Genomic DNA, 18724 nt, shown 5'->3' on the forward strand with positions numbered 1-18724 from the left:
ATTTGTCTTTCTAGCTGGAGGCAGAGCCAGCTGCCAAGATGTTTGGCTGCTTTAGGGGGGGGTGTCGTCCGGGTTCCTTCGTTAAGAGGAGGTTAGATATTACCATCAGCAGCTCCTTCCTGCCTCGGACGAGAAGGTCACTTGAGTGACAACAGTCCAACAACATCAGGCTGCGGTTACACAAGACAAAAAACACCCCCGAGACATCGCCCAGGGCATCACGGTCCTCTTAAAGCCAGCTGTGGACATGGCTACAAATATAGCCCCAGTCTTCTCCAGCTGCATGGCCAATGGCTCCAGTACAGAGGCACTGGCTGGTAACTCAATTTATATGGTGAAAAACGTGATCCAGGACAACTGGTTGATATTAAGGTTGTGTTAAAAACAATATTTATTTCCTTTAGGGCTGTCCTGGTATATCTATCACATAACAAATCAACGTGAGGATGGCTTATGATTGCACTTCGCTGTATAATAAGCCGTCTCTGGAGCACTCACCATGCACCCAGCAACCTTCATGCCCTTGTTTGGGTACCTAAGCTATTTGCAAACCTGTTTTTTAAGCTAAAACAAAAATTGTTAATTCTCGTCTGGAAGCGAACACCGCCTCTATTTCCTTACTTAATCACAGGCTGTATCTCTCCTCCTTCACTGACCTTCATACCTCGGGAAAGAATGTGTTCCAGAGTTGGAAAACAAATTAGCAAGTGCTATACTGACAGTCCTGGGATGTTTGTAGGAGCGGGGAGTTAATGAGGCAGACAGAAACTATTCCAGACACCGAGTGCTACAGGCAGAAAAAGTGGTTTGTGGCCACGTAGTGACAAGGGACAAAGAAAACCTTGGCGTGAAAGGAGACGGCAACTCGATTAAGAGCAGCAAAGAGAGCCATGAAGAATTAAATCAACCCTCTCCCACCTTCAAAAGCAAGGGGTGCTTTTAAAAACCAAGGTCAGCTTTCATCTGCGTGGCCTCGGATGGAAATAACCTCTGACTTTCGGGGGTGGCAAGCAGGAGGGTGACTGCAAGGTGACTGCAACCTCAGCCAGCCTGGAGAATGTTCCAGCTTTGCCACCCGGTGCTGCCCTCATGTGGCTATTTAATGGGAATAGTGATGTTCGGTCTGTTTTCGAAAAGAAAATAATTCAGGGCAGACCAGAAATAATCCCGGGCACCACGCAAGGTCTTTTTGCTGTTCACTTAAGCTCGCTTTCTGTCCTGCAGCACTCTAGGTAACTCAGTTTGTCACCTTGCAAATAGGGTTTTCGCTGTGCATTAGGAGGCGGCAGCCTGCAAAATGCTCTTCCCTGGGTTGTGTCTCATCGTAGCAGCAAGAGGAATTCATGCAGTTTAGAAAAACCATTCCACTTGGCAGAAGAAAAAAACGTGTCTGCAAAACGCTCGTCGTGTTCAGCGGTTACAACTCCTGAGACTTAATTGCACGGCATTTATCAGATGGATTTATGGAGATGTATTGCTCTGCTGCTTAATTCTCTTCACACCCAGCCTGTTTGCACTTTCCGATATCCAGCCCCTGCAAAATAAACTGGCTCAGTGGTGGAAATACAGGAAAGCTGGCATTCAAGGAAAGCTAGTTAGTCTTTATAGCACTGTTAATAAGCAATAAAATCCAGGCTGTAGCCCCCTTAGTCTGCCACAGGCTCTTTGCACAAGGGGAAAGGGTGTTCAAAGACGAGTTTTGCCTTCCCGGGGTGTGAGCAGGGAGCCGCAAACGCTTGGACCTGCCAGTAGCTGCTTTTCTCTTCAGTCATGAACATGAGCGCAAAAAATCGGCTGCCATCCATCCCCCCTCCATTACGCAGCAATGAGAAACTTCAGTGCGGAGCATCCTTCCAGCCCCAGGGTTTGAGACATGAGCAGTTGCAATTCAGCTTGCGCTGGTGTTTATTTTATTTTTTTTTATTTTTTTTTTTTTTAATCCCCATAATCACTACTGGCACATTTTCCTCCCATCTAGGAGGTGACATTTCCACTCATTTTTTGCACGAAATTAGCTGGCAAAGGCAGGCTAAAAACAAAACGTGTGCCTGTTTTGTCTCACTTTCCTAGCTGAGGGGTTAATTTTCAATGGAAAACTGGGACATTTTATGAATCCCTGCTGCTTAGCCATGTATCTTACAGCCTTTCAGGCTTTACAGGTCTGAGGGATGGATTTGTCTAAGCTATTATTACACACTCTATAATTTATCAGTCTTAAATTTAAGGATATCAGCTCAGTGAGGATTTTTATTTCACATTTATTCACTCTTTCAGCCTTTAAGTGAACACGAAAACTATTAACAAAACTCCTCTTTAGTTCAAAGCTTCGGTAATAAAATTTGTATTGTGTACAATCAAGCCGTGGTGCTGCAAATTTGACATAATCTCACATTCAACACTCTTTCACTCTTCCTCCTTGGGATGATGCCTTGGTCCAGAGGTACCTGACCTCAGCCTGGAGGTTTCCCTGACTTCAAATGCAGCAGGTCAAAGCCTCCAGGCTCTTGGAAAAGTCAGCTGGGCAAAGGCTGCCCTCCATCACTATGAAAACACACGTGGGACGTGTGGGACGAAGCGATCTCATCATGTTGAATTTCTGCGCTTAATTTTGTTGCTAAAAATCACCGCAAACAGTGCTCATTTCAGAGACGGCGATAGTCGTGTACGGATGGAGGGCAGCTACCCCCCGTGCGCTCAACGTGCACCTCTCTTCGCTCTTCCAAAATGTAAACATTTCGTTAGATTTTTTTTTTTCTTTTTTTTTTCCTTCTAGAAAAGAGATTCTTCATGTATTTGGAGAAGGAGATTGCACCCTTTTCACTCTTCATCAGATCCATTTAAGAAGGCGGCTTGGGAGCTCGTGTCACGCTTATGCTGCCGGACTCCGAGCCCGATGTAGGGTTCTCCGCTGCCTCTCCTGCACCTCTGGATGCAGCTGTAATGCACGAGCAATAAATCACTGTTAGCAAAACCCCCAAACTAATGCCACTCACCAGAATGCTCAGGGGAGCGAAGTGAACTCGGAATGAATACGCAGAGGGGGAGAAACTATTATAGAGGTCCTAAAATGTGGGGTTTGTTTTTGGTTTTTTTTTATTCTGTATAAAGTCTATTTGCTCGCATAGACTGGACTATCCCTTCTGCAGCCCTTGTCTCGGCAAGCCATGCAGCATCCCTTAGAGGCTCGTAGGCCATGGGAGCACCCCTGAAAGTTGGAGAATGTCCCCTTCCCGTCCCCTTCCCACCCCCTTGGAAAAGCCATGATGGGGGTTTAAAAACAGCGATGTTTTAGCCATCAGACAGTGCTGTTGCACCTCTAATAATTCAGTGACTGTCAACTGCTTTGAAATCCTTGCAAGGGAGGGGACAAACTGTCAGGGGGTAATGCTTTGATTTCTCTATCGAGTTAAAGTTTGACTTCCAGCACTCGGTGCAGAGAAAAAAAAAAAAAAAAGCGGTGTGACTTCCAGGAGCAGCTTCAGGGGCTCAGTTATTTGACTTCTCCACGTTTAATGCCCGTGCCTCTTGCTGACACTATTTTGCATTCTGTGCACTCGACAAATAACGTGCAGGCTTGTGGCCGTGCGCTAAAACTTGCAGTAGTCAGGGGCTGCTTATTCAGCTGTGACTTTGTACTCCAGGATCGGCTGAAGTACATCTGCATCTCACTCCGGCCATCCCCATCCCCGCCTGCCCACCCCGCTCCTGCCCAAATTCATGCCCCAGCTGTACCAGTAAGCGAGAGTGTAGTTTATAGCCAGGATGGCCACAGCGGCTGCCCAGTGCCAGAAGAAGCACATGGTGAGGAACATGATGTTGCTGTGGTCCTTCTCATCCCACGTGGGACCTCCCCACGGCTGGAAGAGCACGACCCCGATCTGGGTGGAAGAAGCAATTTATTACCTTGGGGGAAAAAGAAAATCAATGTACTGAAGCCCTCCAGCACTCCTCTGTCCATCTCGGTTATCACCATGATCCACATGGTGACCGAGGGACTTGAGCCCTGACCAGGATAGTGGATTTTGCTGAGACAGTGCTGGCCTCATTAAAGTCCAGCCGTGCAATGAGAGGCCACGCAAAGCAAGCCTGCGCCTGCCGTCTCTCTTTTTCTGCACAATATCCAGATACACTCGTCCCTCTGCATTGCAGACTCCTAGCCATCCTTTAAAAACTCCAAATTTAGTATTTTACAAGCTCAGCACGGTTTTTAATCTCTGAATTTGAGTTCGAGTTAGCGCAGCAGCCCTGGGGCTGAGAAAGAGGAGGGAACTCGCGTTTCTTTTCGGCAGCCTAGTTTTGGGAGTGGTTATCTCCATCTGATTTCTTTGCTTCTCCAACTACTACCAAAGCAAGCAGCTGGCCGTATTTTTACTCAGCCATTTTATTGCTTGGTGGGGTTTGCATCTTTCCACTAAACCAGAGGGAGTGCTGCAGGGTGCATTAGACACATTAAGCAATTAGTACTTGGTTGTTAGATACTGTAAAATGTTGCTCGCTCGCTGCGAGCGCTCGCTTTTTCCGTTCCCCCCAGAGAAGCAATAAGCCAAGACAAACAGCTATTTCAGCAGGAGCAGTCATCAGAGATGACCTGTGATAAGTAAATTTTCATTCTGGGTTATGATCTATTTATGAAGCGAGCCTGGCAAAATTATCCTTCAGAGACACGTGATTGATACGTGATGTACGGCTTCTTTGCGTCTTTTCCCATTGCTCTCCTACCTCGGTGCCCTGCTCCGCAAGAGAAGGCAGAACTGACCTGCCAGAACCACGTTCCCTGGACGATGGTGACACCGGCTCTGAACATCTCCAGGACAATGTTGTCACGGAGGAAGACCTCCAGCACGATGCTGCAGGCCCCTGAAAAGATGGCGATGAGCAGCAGGGAGTGGATATGCTGGTCCAGCATGGGGCGGTGAAGGACGTGGTAATAAAAGAGACAACCTGCCAAAATACATACCACCGCTAGAGTAGCATTAACACCACCAACCACGACCGCAGAGCCCTGCTAGAGGAAATCGCCTGCCCGGTTGGTGAATGGAGACAGGTCCCCACGAAACCAATGTACCCCACCTAACACCATCCCTCCAGGTCTCCTGGCATCCCACCATCCTGGAGGGACGAGATGCCCAGCCTTGGGGCAGGAGGATCTGAGCAAGATGGGGACAAAAGGCAGAGGACAACAGAAGGGTGGTTTTCGTCCGGCGTCGGTGCCGTCACCTCTTCAGATCACCCTCCCCTCATAGCCAGGCTCCTGCCGTGTCCTACTTTTCTGTTGCTAAACTGCACTCTTTTCTTGGGAGCTGGAAACGGTATCTTTCCTTTTCTTACATGCCAAACTGTGTCTGTTGAGCTGCCCCTGCCGCTGCTTCAAAAACCATTGGGATTGGGGAAGGGAAAATAACAGGAAATGTGCCTTCATTAAGGGGTTTTCTACATCAGCAAGATCGTCCTTTCCCTCTGTGATCCAAAAGGGGTCTGAAATCCTGGCTCGTGACTTGCAAGACAGCCTGAAGACAAAATGATATTCATGATGTGCTGAAGCCAGAATAAGTCACTCGAATTTGCCACGTGCAACGCAAGCAGATGAGGATGACGATGCCTGCAGTGCAATTAATGGCTCTCGGGGGGGAACACAGGGCATGCGAACAGCTCTGTAGATGTAAGATAAATGCAGCATCCGCCAGCCATTTATCATAATGAGGAAACCCAGCCTGCTGCTTTGTACCGCTGTCACCCCAGAAATCCCAAATCAGGCGAAGCCAGGACCTATTGATGCCTGTATTTCCCATCTTGCTGCAGACCGCCCTTCGATAATATATCACCTACAACGTGCCCTCTCTTCAGGGGTGTTCAGAGCAATATCTCAGGCTGGCAAATTGTGGTCCCTCCCGGACTCACCCTCCAACGTCCCTCCCTGAATTAAGTGCCACCTTCTACCGACCTTCAACGAACACAGCCACGGACAGCATGAGGCGATCCAGACCCTGCGGCACCACGTTGGAGATGTAGGTGAAGACGTCCACCACCCCGGAGAGGCCGTAGAAGAGGTACATGGTGGTGTGCTGCCAGTTCATCAGCTTCACCCAGTCGCGGTTCTCCCCGCTGTAGAGGTACAAGTGTGGACCATCTGGGACGAACTGCTCTGCCAGCATCCCTGCACGGACACGCGAGAGCATGCCGTTTCTGATGGTATATTTGCAACGATGGTTGATGCTACTCATTGCTGGGGGAGGGGGGGAGGGTCCTGAAGCACGAGCTGATGGTTTTGCGTTAGGGGGAAAGGACTGGATCTAAAAATCGGGCCTGCCTGTATTAATGGTAGCTCAGCCTTGGGAAGGGGTGTGAGGCTTGGTCTTTGTTGCATCAAACTCTATTGGAGATCAAGACAAGATGAACGTCAAGGACGCATCCTTCCACGTCTGGGCTGGTTGCTCTGCAGTAGGGGCTCCGGTACAGCCATCACTACAGGCTGGGATGTTACCAGCGTAGCTAGTAAAACATAACCCTTACCTATTAGGGCAAAGATGATTTTGATTCCCCCTTCGATGGCATCCACACGCTGGAAACAATAAATCCTGTGGGATTTCTTATTTACTTTCTGGCTGAGATACTGCAGTGGGTATTTCACAGACCACCAGAGCCCAAAGAGCAGGAAGAAACTGCCCGGTAGCGCATGACCCTTGAAGTTCGCCATCCTGACAAGGTCCTCCGACTGCAAGGCAAAGAAAAACAGTGTCATTATACAACATGCACCAGTTATCTGACATAAGGCTGGAAAAAAGTGGGATTTCCCTTTCAGGGGACTGGAAAAGGCTTGACCAGGCAGATGGGAATAGGAAGGAGCACTGGGAAACCCTCCAAGGGTGGGAGGTGGGAACATCTGGGACGTCTCTGAAGTCCTTGCCCCAAGATTAGGAAATGTCCAAAAAAGCCGGAGCCCAGACTAGTTTAGCAGAGGCCCGATATCTGCTGCAATCTCTGACACACCCCAGCCTGAACCTTGCATCCCCCGGGATCCCTCCCAGCAGTAGCTCCTGCTTTTCCTACCCTTCTGCAGGTACGAGCGAGAGCATCCGCTGCAGAGCAGGGCAGGGTGGGCTTTTCGGGACCAGGTAGGAGAGGTAATACACAGGGAAAACAGTAAGGTCTAGGGATAAACATCAGTGGGTTTCTTTAGCTCCTTGAAAAGCCACAGAACTGATGTGCTATGTCTAAAATTTTTTTAAATTCCTGGAATTTTTTCTAGCCCGTGGAGGGGGGGAAAAACCCACCCTGCATCTGTTTCTCAAAGCCAAAGCATTTTGTTAAAACTATAGCTTCAAAAATACCCCAAAAGCTGCCTTAAACAAAACATTTTGGGTTTGGGCAAACAAACCAACTCGCTCCCTGCATCACTGCCCCATCCCACCCCTTATTCTCTCTCTGGAGCATCGCTAAGCCGGGATTTGCACCGCGCAGAGCCCGGGGATTCCAGCCAAGCTGCTCGAGCCCCCGTGCCCCTTCGTGCCGGGGCGTGCACACATGCACAGTTTGTAGGAGAGCCAGGGGACCTGTTTCCTAGGAGAATTACAGCAATTAAAACCCAGCCAGCTCCTGTTTGCCATTTGCTGGTTTGCTTAATTAGGTGGAGAAACGATTAGCTCTTTCATGTGGGCTCGAGCATATGTTCAGGGACCTGCCTTGGTGCGATCCCAGGTCGGTTGCATCAGGCTGGTCAGTTAGGATTTTTTTAATTGATAGCAAAGGCTGTGCTGCCAGCGCCCAGGACGCCCTTCTCCATTTAGTAACGTTCTTCTTGACGCCGAGCTGTGCTTAACGCCGGGCTCTCTCGTGGCGTGGATGGCGTCCATCCCCATAGCAAGGTGCCGTGTAGTTTGCCGCTGGACCTGACCTCCCCATCCCAGACTCCCACGACCCGGCTACCCTTAAACCACCTTCCCTGGCTGCGTTTTGGGCTTCATTCCCCACCCGGCGGTATTCTAGATCAAAACGCGCTCTTAATTCTGCTGTTGCGTGCCTTCTGCGTAAAGGATAATTTGGGTGTGAGGTTGAACGTGGCTTGCTGCTGCCAGCCTTTGAGAGGGGAGGGTGGTTGCTTTGGCTTTACGAATATCTGATTTCAGGTCGGTTTGTCCCAGGGGCACCTTGTTTCGCCCCATTAAGTCCATGCCCCCGGAGCTCGGCTGTGTGCAGATACCATCTCGCAGAGGCGGCTGTCCCCAGGCAGGAAAATCCGGCGGGTTAGATCAGACCTGCTAAAGCCCTGTAGCTGACCTGCCCGATTTGAACTGGTTTAACCAAACCAGCTAATCCAACACCTCCGAGGTAAGCAAACATTGCCTCCTTGTGCAACCACCACCCGGGTGCATGCAGCTACACGCAGCAGCAGGCAGGGCTGACGTCCTTGCAGCTTACACCGGGCTGGTCCCGCAGTCCTGCCTTCACCAAATACCTATGAGCTATCACAGTGGGTTTCATGCAGACAAATTTAGGAGGGGATTTAAGCCAAGAGTGAAAAAGCCGTGCATGGAATTATTATTTTCTACCGTATTGGCTAGCAGCTTTGCAGGCGGCTGTTAGCAGCACTGCAAGGCTCTGCCTTATTTCGTGACTTAAAAGGAGAGATTTATTGACAGTGGGCGCGTTGGGCAATTCAACGCAAAATCAAAGCAAGATGCCGTTTACCAGCAACGCTAGCACAGTCCAGTGGGTTAATACAATAGTCTCTTTAGTCCGTTGATAGAGGCAAACGGGCAATCAGAGCATCCGCCTGTATCCCTGTGATTAAGGGAGCAGCATACCTGAGCCAGGGAGATGGCTGAAAAATCTGTATTTTCTGGATGAGCAGAGAATCCCGTCACATACATGCAAGGGTATAATGTCAGGATAACGACTGAAAGCAGAACTCAACTGATCCTCGAATACCACGACAAGAAGTACTGCAGCCATAGCATGCCATATTAATGCTATAATTATAACACTACCACGGCAATATATAGTCAAATATGTAACTCCATGACCTAGCTCCAGCAGTTACATTTTAAAGGCAGATATTTAATGGGACCTGATGGTTTCCCACATGAGATTGATGCAGCCGAAATGGGATGACCTAAAGCATACGCTGATCAGTCATAAGCAGAGAAACTCAAAGGTCCCTTAAATGGAGTACGCACAACCTGGCTGGGCAGCACGTCCTCCTTACAGCGCTTACGTGAGATGGGGCGAGCTCGGCGGCGCGACAGGGACTCTTTCGGGGTTGCTGCCGTCCGTACCCACCCGACTGCTTGCTAGCAGGAAGCAGGGTGGCTTATCTGGGATGCGTGACCAGCGAAACTATTTCTCCTGCTTCTCTTCCTCCTCTGAAAACATGCAAAAGGTGAGCACGGGGAGGGGGGGAAGAAAAAACAACAAACCACATTATGTTTTCAACTGTGAGCGCCCTGGAGCAAACAGCTCTCGTTTATCCCTACAGCTCCAAACGCAGCGAGACTTTGCCTGCAATCACCACATTGTGGGAAAGAAAAAGCTGAAAGTCCGGCTGATGTTGGGGTTGGTAGCAACAACCACCATTACAGGGCATCCCTGCAAAGCGTGACTTTGCCCCGTTCCCTCGTCGTCTAGCCTGCACGTTTGATAACGCACCCGTGTCCCTGCTGGCTTGTAATTAATGCACTTTGTCCTCTGTTTATTACAATGCCGTGCGCTGTGCTGGCTTAATGATTTACCGTTTCATCTGCTCTTATCACCTCCCAAAGGAGCTGGTTTCTTCTTGCTTTATAGCTAATGCACCCAACCATCCAGGGAGGCATCCGGAGCAGCAGAGAGGATGGCGAGGAGCCTGACTGGGCTTTTGCCTCCTCCTCTTGCCCTACCCTGGCAGCCACGGATAATCTCTTTGCAGCCAAACCCTGGGCCCTTTGAGTTTTCCAAAGGTCTCATTTGCTTTACCGAGGTTTGTTGGTTTTTTTTGTAAAGGCTTTATTAGTGCATCGATAATGTCTCGGTCAGGGCATCGCTTCCATTTTCCCCAGCTTGGAAATTACAGTCTAAAGTTCGCCATTGGAAACAGCTCGCAGCCATCACCCCTGCAATTAACTTTGCCCTTTGACCTCTGCAAATCAGGCAGTTCAGACACACCAGAGCTGGTTTGCTCACTGTGAGACCTGCCGCCTGGCTCTCGGATCATCTGCGGGTGACAGGGACGGTCCCCGGGGAAAGGCTGACTCAGTGAAGAAGAGAAATGTCTTGGCTAGCGAAAAAAAAAAAAAGGCTGAGCTCGGGCTGAGCTGGGGAATGCCACTGAGGTGCATATCTGGAAATAATGAAGCTATTTCCAACCCTCTTGAGGTGGTTTGGGTCTCCTCGTGCAGAATTTGAGACTGCAGGAGAGCACCGAAGCCAGACCTACAGCCCGACAGCAGCTGAGGTGCTTCAGCCCAAAAAGCATCCTCCACCAGCCCATTTCCTACCCTGCACGTTCTCAGCGTGCATCTCGGAATACAACATAACCCTACAGCCCAAATACTCCGCCCGGGAGGCTGGGAGGGAAGGCAGCGGTCCACCAACGGGGTGACCGGAGAAGAAGACATGGAAGTGAGATAACTGTGCCTCTGCAGACAGAAAGACGGCAGAGGAGACACCCAAGAGGTGTCAGGAGAGGCATCAACTACAAATATAAGAGGCATCTCCTACAAATATAAGCTCTCCTGTTGCCCGCTGCCTGCCTGCACTGCCTCACTCCATTACTGTCTTACTTGTCTGCAGAGGCACTTCTAATCATAGCAGCTCTTCCATTATCTCCCCTAGGAGTTGGATCCCTAATGCATTAATGTCAGACTAAAATCCCATTCTGAACCATTTCATCCCATTATCATCGGTTTTTCTTCTATCTCTGCCTCCATCTGCACCAGGGAGTGTTAAGGGTGACACTGAGCAATCACGTTACTTGTTATTAATACTCGCGAGCCCAGCCACGTCTGCAAAACCAGGAAAGCAAATTTTCTGCCTCTAGAGGATCCTTAGGGGCTTTAGACTCAGGTTAAAAATTATCATCATCGTTGGAATCTATTGGGCTCAATTGCCGGGGAATATCTGAAGGACCATCAGCTGCTGCAGGAGCTCGTACAGCGGCTGCAGATAGACACACGAGATAAAGCGAGCTAACCTGAAAATAAAGGCCCACTGCAATGGGAAAAATTCAACATGGAAGTTCAAACTGGGATGAAAGCTTCAAATTTGGGATGCTGGACCTGAGGTCTATTTAATTGACACGGTGGGCCCACCTGGAAAGAGACAGTGGGGGAGAGAAAGACCGAAAAGCTGGTGATGAAGAGGTTATATTGCTCTCTGCCTGCTACCACTCTTCCTTATGCTGTCTTTTTTTGCCTTCTGTTTTATAATTCCCTGCTTTGGACTCTCCATCCCTACCCCTGCATTAAGCCCCGCCATCAGGGATGCAGCAAGAAGCAGCTCCAAGTTACAGCCCAGCAGAGAAAGCTGAGAAATAAGACAAATTAGCCAAAGCCATCTTAATTACAGGGGCTCGGAGCGGGCGCTTCGTCATCCTTTTGCTTCTCTTTATGACTTGCATTTGTTTATTTGTGGTTTTTAAGGCAACAAGGTCTGACTTTAAAAATTATCTGTTTTGGGAAATGCGCGTTACCATGTTAAAAGCCATTTTTCTTCGCCTCTGTGTGATGCCTAAGAGATTAAAGTGCTTTCTAAAGGTGGTGGTTGCCAAGGTCTGCGCACCAAACTGCCTCCCCAGCCCCGCGACGTGCGATGGTGAAATAGCCCTGACTCCACCAAACCCTATTACCTCACCAGTACCAGCACAAAACAGCAACTCAAACGCAGCATTACCGCCACCAGCAATGCCGCAAAAATCGGTATTTTCCAAAGACGAGATGATTGCTTGTCCTAAAATTGTCCCGATCGCCCCTCAGCGTGACACATGCTAAGTGCTCCTCCCTGCTGCCTTTGACATGCCTCAAAGAAAACTGTCCAAGACAAGCTACTAAAGAAACCATTTCCATTGCAATAGATCCCAGACATATCCAGTTATTCACTTTAAACACATAAACCTAAGCCTGTTGAGTATCGTGGCCCCCCCCTCGGCTTATTAGATAGCTGTGGCTGCCTGGCATAAACCTCTGCAAGCGCCCCGTGCCTCGGCGATTGCACCCTGTGCTGCAAAAGCGAGATGTTATTAGTTTTTTAATGACAAGCTGGTAGGAAGAAGGAAGAAACCCTTCCCCTGCAGCGCCTTGCTAAGGGAGGCACCGTCCCTCGAGCAGGGCATTCCCCCGGACTCTGGTTTTCCTCCTCATCTGCACATTTTTGGGCCCTAAAAGAGACTTTTGGGGGCAACTCTGCGGGGAGAGGAGAGTGGGGAGAGAGTTTCTGGTTCAGTGCAGGCAACGGCGGTTTCGGTCTAGCTGTTAGGCAGAGCTTTTGCAGTTAATTTGGCTGGGACTGGAGCAGGGAGCTGACAAGGGCTTCTTGCAGGCAGCCCAGCAAGGAGCTCGCGTTGGGGGGGGGGGTATGGGGGGGACTGCTTGCCCCCTCTTGCCTTTGCCTGCTTTCGGGCCCCACGTATCACGTTTATTTTTCCACTTCCTCCTTGGAAAACATCGCTGCCCCTTTGCCGGGCTGCCCCATCGCGTCCCACTGCTGCAGCCCGTCTTGGCAGGGCCAGCGGCAAACCCTCCTCTGCCCTGTCCCACCGGGACCCCCGGAGTGGTGGGACACCCTGGTGGGTCATGGAGGGCAGAGCCCTCACACACACCCCCCCCCCCCCCACCGTGTTCCTCCCCTCGAACTTTGCTTTCCCATGGAGAGGGGGTCCGGGCTCGCCTACCCCAACCCCTCTCCTCCCTCTCTATGCGGCTTGGTTCAGATGCCAAATTTTGGGGTGCCCCCTCCATCCCTTCCCACCCAAAGGACAGGCAGGTGGGGGTCCCTTCCCCTCCCAGCTATGGAGGGGGGGGGTGAATCCCACAGCTCGGAGTGACTTTCCACCCTCCTCCCCAGCCCTTTCCCAACACGAAGCCCCCTCCTCACGCCGGCCCCGGCCAGCGGACCCTTACCCGTGCCGGTGATCCCGCTGCCGTACCTGCGCCCAGGTGAGCTGTGCTCCTCCCCTGCCTGCAGCACCTGCCTCCTCCCTGCCAGCCCTGGGATCTCCCAGCCTCCCCCAAACCCCGGCCAGATGGGAACGATGACCAGGGTCATCGTTTAAAAAAAAAAAAAAAAACAAAAAAAAACCAACCAACGTTAAAACATTGACACATTAAAAAAAGAAAAAACTACCCCTGCGCACACTGGGGGCTTTAATTGGCAGTTTTCTCCCTCGAAACTCACCTGCGACTTCCTGACTTGAAAAACTGGCTGTCTTAAGGCTTTTTCCCCCCACATCTTTAGTTTCTCACATTTCATTGCAATGATTAAATTTCCTTCTGTCACGCTCCCCCATTGCCCACCTCGTACAGGGACAAGGGCATTACTCCCCACCCCGGGTCCCCGCACCTCTCGGTGTAGCCCCGGCCACGAAACACTGCAGAACAGATTAATTTCTTTGAAGCACTTCATTTTCCGTGCTTCCCGGGTCGTGATGGATGCTCCTCCGGGGATCCCCGCTCACAACCCATATTTCAACTCCGAACGCAATTTTCTGACCAGGCGTCCTATAAAACGTAGTTTATTCTTAATAATACTTTCCACTTTCATCTCCAGCCCTGCAAGTGCTTTACAAATGTTAAATAATTAACCCCCACGACGCCCTTGGGAGAGAGGTAAGCATTATTATCGCTATTTGTAAGAGAAGCGCTGGCAGAACCTTCTGTGCAATAGCCCTGGGTTTAACTCACTTTTACGGAGCAGCGCAGGTACTTACATCACTGAGAGCAAATACACCTGCCGCAGGGAATTTGTAGTAAGAAAGCCAAATTTTAATATTTTAAATATATCCACCCCATTTCAAAAATGACTTCATGGTTAGAAGCGCTGTCTAGCAATCCCCTCTCTTTTTTTATTATTATTATTTTGATTTATTAAAATAAAATCTATTCCCTCACCCTGTCCCACAATGTCGTTTAAACAGGTGACTTCTTGTAAAAATAATTATCCATTAATTCATCCTTTCTCACTGCTTCAGAGAGGTGGGCACTGCTGGTAGGGAGGAAGCATCCCGCAGGCATCCTCTCGCTGCTGATTTTATCAGCGGTGGCGTTGGATGCCCAAACCGCGCATGTTTTTTCAAGTGCGGTGATTCAAATTTTCCAGAGGCAAAAGCCAAGCTGCAGGAATTTCTTTTCTCTAGTTAAGCAGCTCCTCCATTAAATTGTTCCACAAATGTCCTAGGAGCCTGCTGCCTTTTTAATGAGTGTCCTGTAAGCCCTGGAATAAATCGGAATAGTTCAGGGTGTTGCGGGCACATGGGAGGCTTTACCCCCAAAAAATCCTGCACCTGAAACTGAGGTTGGGAAATAAATGGGTGGAAAACAAGTGGTGAGATGGAGGGTCTGGAAACATGAAGAACTATTTAGCTGGAGAGTTGCTGCCTCTCTGTGCAAGCTCATGAAAGAAAAACAGAGGATGTGCAAAAATGCAGTCGAGGCACCAAAAATGCCATGCAAAAATCTTGGTCGTTAGTGATGAAGTTGCTGGACCGGGTACATAAATCCCACAGCTCCTCTCCTCTTGAAAGGCTGAGTTTAGGTAAAAACTAAACCTGTAACTAAACCTGACTCCAAAATGGAAGTTTGCCCCAAGAGAACGCTCAGCTGCGTCGTGTTGCTGTTTCTTGGCTACCAGGAAATTTGCGCCATCAAATATTTGCAGAACGAAACCATGAGGGGTGTAGGGGGTGGATGTTACTATAAGGAAAGAAATAACCTCCTCATGTGTATTTACTGTAGTAAAGGCCATCCGTGAGCTGGGGGGTTAAATAGAATCCAGCCTCGGCAAAATGTCTCACTTCCACATGGTCCAGAGCAACCACTTCCCAATAAAACACACCAAAACTCAAAGTCACCTCTAATTTATAGCTGTATCTTCACTAGAGCTCGGCCACCCCTTAAAACCCTTGCAGTTCCTTAAACGGCCTTGAAGTCACATGTAAAGATTATAACTCATCTAACCCGTGAGCAGCGTTTGGCTTCTCACCAGCCACAGCCACTGGGCTACCACTGGAGGTGGGAGTCCTGGTCGCCACTCTGCATCGCACACCCAGCCAAAAAAAAAAAGTCAGGGCCCGAGTCCTGATTAGCAGCTTTTCTAAATCTTATTGCCTTCATGTGAAATCAGTTGTGGAAAAAAATCACAATTCCTGTTCTAGGAATTTTTGAGGCCTCAAAAAGCTGGTTTGTGTCCTGCCCATCTCTAATTTTCCACCCCCTGATGTCTCTTTTCTCCCTGCAGAATTGCAGCCCATAAACATATCCGTAGGACCTCTGCCAGCAAACGGCAGCCTACCAGTCTCTTCACACCGACATGCAAATCTGCAGGGAGTGAGCAGGAAAACAGGAGTTTGTTGCTCTGGGAAACATCTCAGGCTGCCCTTTGGGAAGATGCTATGTTCTCTGGTACCTGCAGTCTCCAAGGATGCGGTGTTAGATACGAGCTGGAGCATGCAGTAGGAAGAGGAGGGAGCGATGTGTAAATTTGCTCGGGAAGAGCACAGAATTAATTGCTTACAGAAACGGGGGAAATGATGGAGCATCAGAGCCAGGAAATTAGTTCCCTCGTTGTTGCGTGCCGGCAGAGGGGACGGGTGAAAGAGTCACCTGCCATGTGGACACGCATCCGGAGAGCTGAACCGCACAGATTGCCTGCCACCATTTTAAGATGCAGGAAAATTGGAAAGCAAGCTGGAGAGCTGCCTGGCACGCTCGCCCAGACACAGATCTTTATGTGGTCCCTCGCTGGGATATCGATGTGTTTCCCATCCAAGATAATCACACCTTGTTTTCCTTTCCATCCCCTCCTGCACCCATGCACGGGCGCATATGAGACCTGCCTAAACGAATGGGAGCTGTGCGACGTAGCACCCGCCGCCGGCAACGTATCTGCGGGAAAATGGTTGCGTACCTAGATCCTCCCATTTTTAAATGAGCCACCTCCTACAGACGCAAGAGCAAGCAGCTCTGTCCCATCAGCCTTCCTGCTACCCAGGGAAGGATCCCTTCAAAGCATCCTCCCGTCTCGGCGTTGTTTGTCAGCTGAGCGCTTACCCATCGCGTGCAACCCAGATTTGCAGTGATGCCGAAGTACTTTGCGACAGGGCAAGGGGCAGAGACCTGGAGCTGCCTCCAGACTACCATCAGCACAATTTACTCCTCACCGTGGGCAGCTTTAGTCCCCACGCAGGGTGCGATGGGGAGCGAAAACAGCCCCGGGGAGGCACAAACTGGGAAGCAGCAAAGGAGATGGCGAGGGACTCGTTGAACTCTGCTCGAAATGTGACCTAATTCTTGCAAACGCCCTGTTCCCTCGCAAAGACGTCTAGGAAGGAGTTTGCCAGATGGCAAAAGGAGAAGATGAATAAATCCGATACGGCACATCTGCAGCTGCAGAGAGCAAACGGCATCCGTGCATGGCTGGACCGAAAAGGCATCACTTTGGGGCAGAGCTTGGCAAAGAAAGCAGACACAAGCAAATCAAAACCCCAAAGGTTTCTATTACAGCCCCCCCGTGAAGAGATCTGAGACCCCGGCTGGGTAAAAACAGGCGAGAGGGGACTGGAATTAAATAAAAGTAGGGACAGCTCAGCCACGATGTGATTCAAACTGCATCAGTCCCAGCTGGATGCCAGCACTGCAGCGTGCTTGGACAAGGCAGAAGTGTTAATAAGGGACAGAAGATCATTAAAAAGAAAATTGTGTAGCCAGATAAAAGAATGTGAAAGAAAGCGAAGGCAGAGAGTAAGAAAACAGTGAAAGGCAACAGAAAGGGAGATACAGGGAGAGGTGGTGAAGGTTAAAGCTTAAAGCCATTGCACAAAAAAGGGAGCACAAAGTGGGCAAAACTCCATGGGAAATTTTAATGGGGGCAAGCAGGGTAAAATAAAAACCTCACAGCTGATGCAGAGCAAAAAAAAGCAGGCAGGCAATGAAATGCTCCATGAAACCACCTCCATCCCCACATGGGAGAGGGGGTGACACCGACACGACCGGCCAGGAGAGGTACAGGCAGCCCCTGCCCTGCCTGCAGGTACCTTAGGGCTGTGCCATTAATATTGCCCCTTGGGAGCCAGGCAAAATTAAATCTTCAAATCCTGGGAGCTGCCCCTTTTTATTTCTGCAACGATCATTCTTTGCACAACTGCAGTGCTTCTCGGCTAAAGAAATTGCCATTTTTTCCCAGGCCCTTTTAAGGGGAGCTGGTGCAGGCGGAGGAAGGGCAGAGTAAAAAACCAAACCAAAACAAAAACCCCAAACCAAACAAAAAACTTCCCAGAGGTTTGATTTTGGGTTTCCCCCCCCCCCTCCATCAAGCTGCCATTCAGCAGTGAGTGGAGCAAGGGCACATCTCGGTGGCAGAGGGAGGAATGTCACCTCCCCAGCCCTGCGGCTGGGCTCGCCCTTGCTGTTCATATCCATGTCACCTATTAAAACAAGTGGCATTTATTTGGGGATTCGTTGATCTTCAATACCTGGAGCTGGAAGCAATGTCTCTGACTGACGGTGAGGTTATTGGGGACACGAAGCTGCGAGGGATGGGCAGGAGCAGATGTGGTGGGTAGTTTCATCTGAAAAGACAAACGGAAGATTATTTCGTCATCTTGACACCGTAACACTGAACTCTTTGCTTTTTAAATTAGGTTTGGGAAGTGTCATTGTTCATATTGATATTTACTTTTTCTTCTTCCCCGTATTTATCACCCGTTACAACTTTTACCTGCTGTTAGCTTCCTCCCCAGCACTCCAGCTCTGACTCTCTTTCCTGAGCAAACATTTATGATTTCTGCTAATTTTCAGCCTCCCAATCAATCCTAAAAGTTGCATTTTGTCAAAACTCAAACTTTGGGCCGGGGGGACAAGAGCAAATTCAAAACCTGATATTTACTGACCTTTAGCAATAGAAATACAGCTCTGATGTGCTGCAAGCCAGCGTCTCCCCAAGCTCTGCAGAAGCGACCTTGGATGGTGAAGCATTTCAGCCTGCTCTGTAAATCCTTGCCCACGAAGGAGAATGCTTTGGGAGGGCTGTGAGAAGCTGCTGCTGGGTTTTTGGGGGAGCAGCCTTCCCACCTGAGAGCTTGCACACGGGATTTGTGGTGTTAAATGGGAGAAGAGAGGCAGTAATTGGGTGGGGGGAGTCCTTGTGGATGCAGGGACAAGGGTTGTGGGATGCTGCTGCTGCCGCCCTGGCCTTGGGGACCAGCCGTCCCGTGGCATGGCCAGACACGTCTCAGGTGTACAGAAACGTCTTAGGTGTACAAAAATGAACCCCAGGAAAAATTTGGGAACACTAGGTGGTGCTGAGGGCTCGCAGAAAGGCACCCACGCCACTGCCAAGGGATGCTCAGGGGTGCGAGGGTGCAGGCCTGGGGGACAGGGGGGCTGCATCCCCGTTTGGGGGCTGGCTTTCCACTAGTGGAGCCCAGTTGCCAGCCAGCCCCACGCTGCCGGCGAGAAGCTCCTTGCGTCACTTTGTCACAGCCCTCCCTCTGCTAAAGGCACTTTGCAGCAGCTGGGCTGCGGCACTGGTTTTAGAAAGACCA

At 49.9% G+C, this 18724-nt stretch overlaps 1 protein-coding gene across 3 annotated transcripts; it reads right to left on the minus strand.

Moving 5' to 3' along the window:
• Positions 1 to 2219: 2219 nt before the first annotated feature.
• On the minus strand, positions 2220 to 18340 carry LOC115344723 (transmembrane protein 45B-like). Of its 3 annotated transcripts, none has more exons than XM_030022590.2 (7): positions 18071 to 18340; positions 17654 to 17749; positions 6511 to 6712; positions 5942 to 6154; positions 4757 to 4941; positions 3733 to 3878; positions 2220 to 2935 (listed from the first exon to the last, which is right to left on the minus strand). In XM_030022590.2, the coding sequence occupies exons 2-7, from the start codon at positions 17747 to 17749 to the stop codon at positions 2818 to 2820; spliced, it is 960 nt and encodes a 319-aa protein (XP_029878450.2). In that variant the 5' UTR covers positions 18071 to 18340; the 3' UTR covers positions 2220 to 2817. The 3 variants fall into 3 exon arrangements, with proteins under 3 accessions (XP_029878450.2, XP_040981549.1, XP_029878448.1); XM_041125615.1 differs by lacking the exons at positions 17654 to 17749; positions 18071 to 18340 and adding exons at positions 9277 to 9359; positions 13089 to 13105; XM_030022588.2 differs by lacking the exons at positions 17654 to 17749; positions 18071 to 18340 and adding an exon at positions 13089 to 13722.
• Between the last annotated feature and the right edge of the window lie 384 nt (positions 18341 to 18724).

This window comes from Aquila chrysaetos, chromosome 8 (assembly GCF_900496995.4).
Source record: "Aquila chrysaetos chrysaetos chromosome 8, bAquChr1.4, whole genome shotgun sequence".
NCBI classification, from domain to species: Eukaryota; Metazoa; Chordata; class Aves; order Accipitriformes; family Accipitridae; genus Aquila; species Aquila chrysaetos.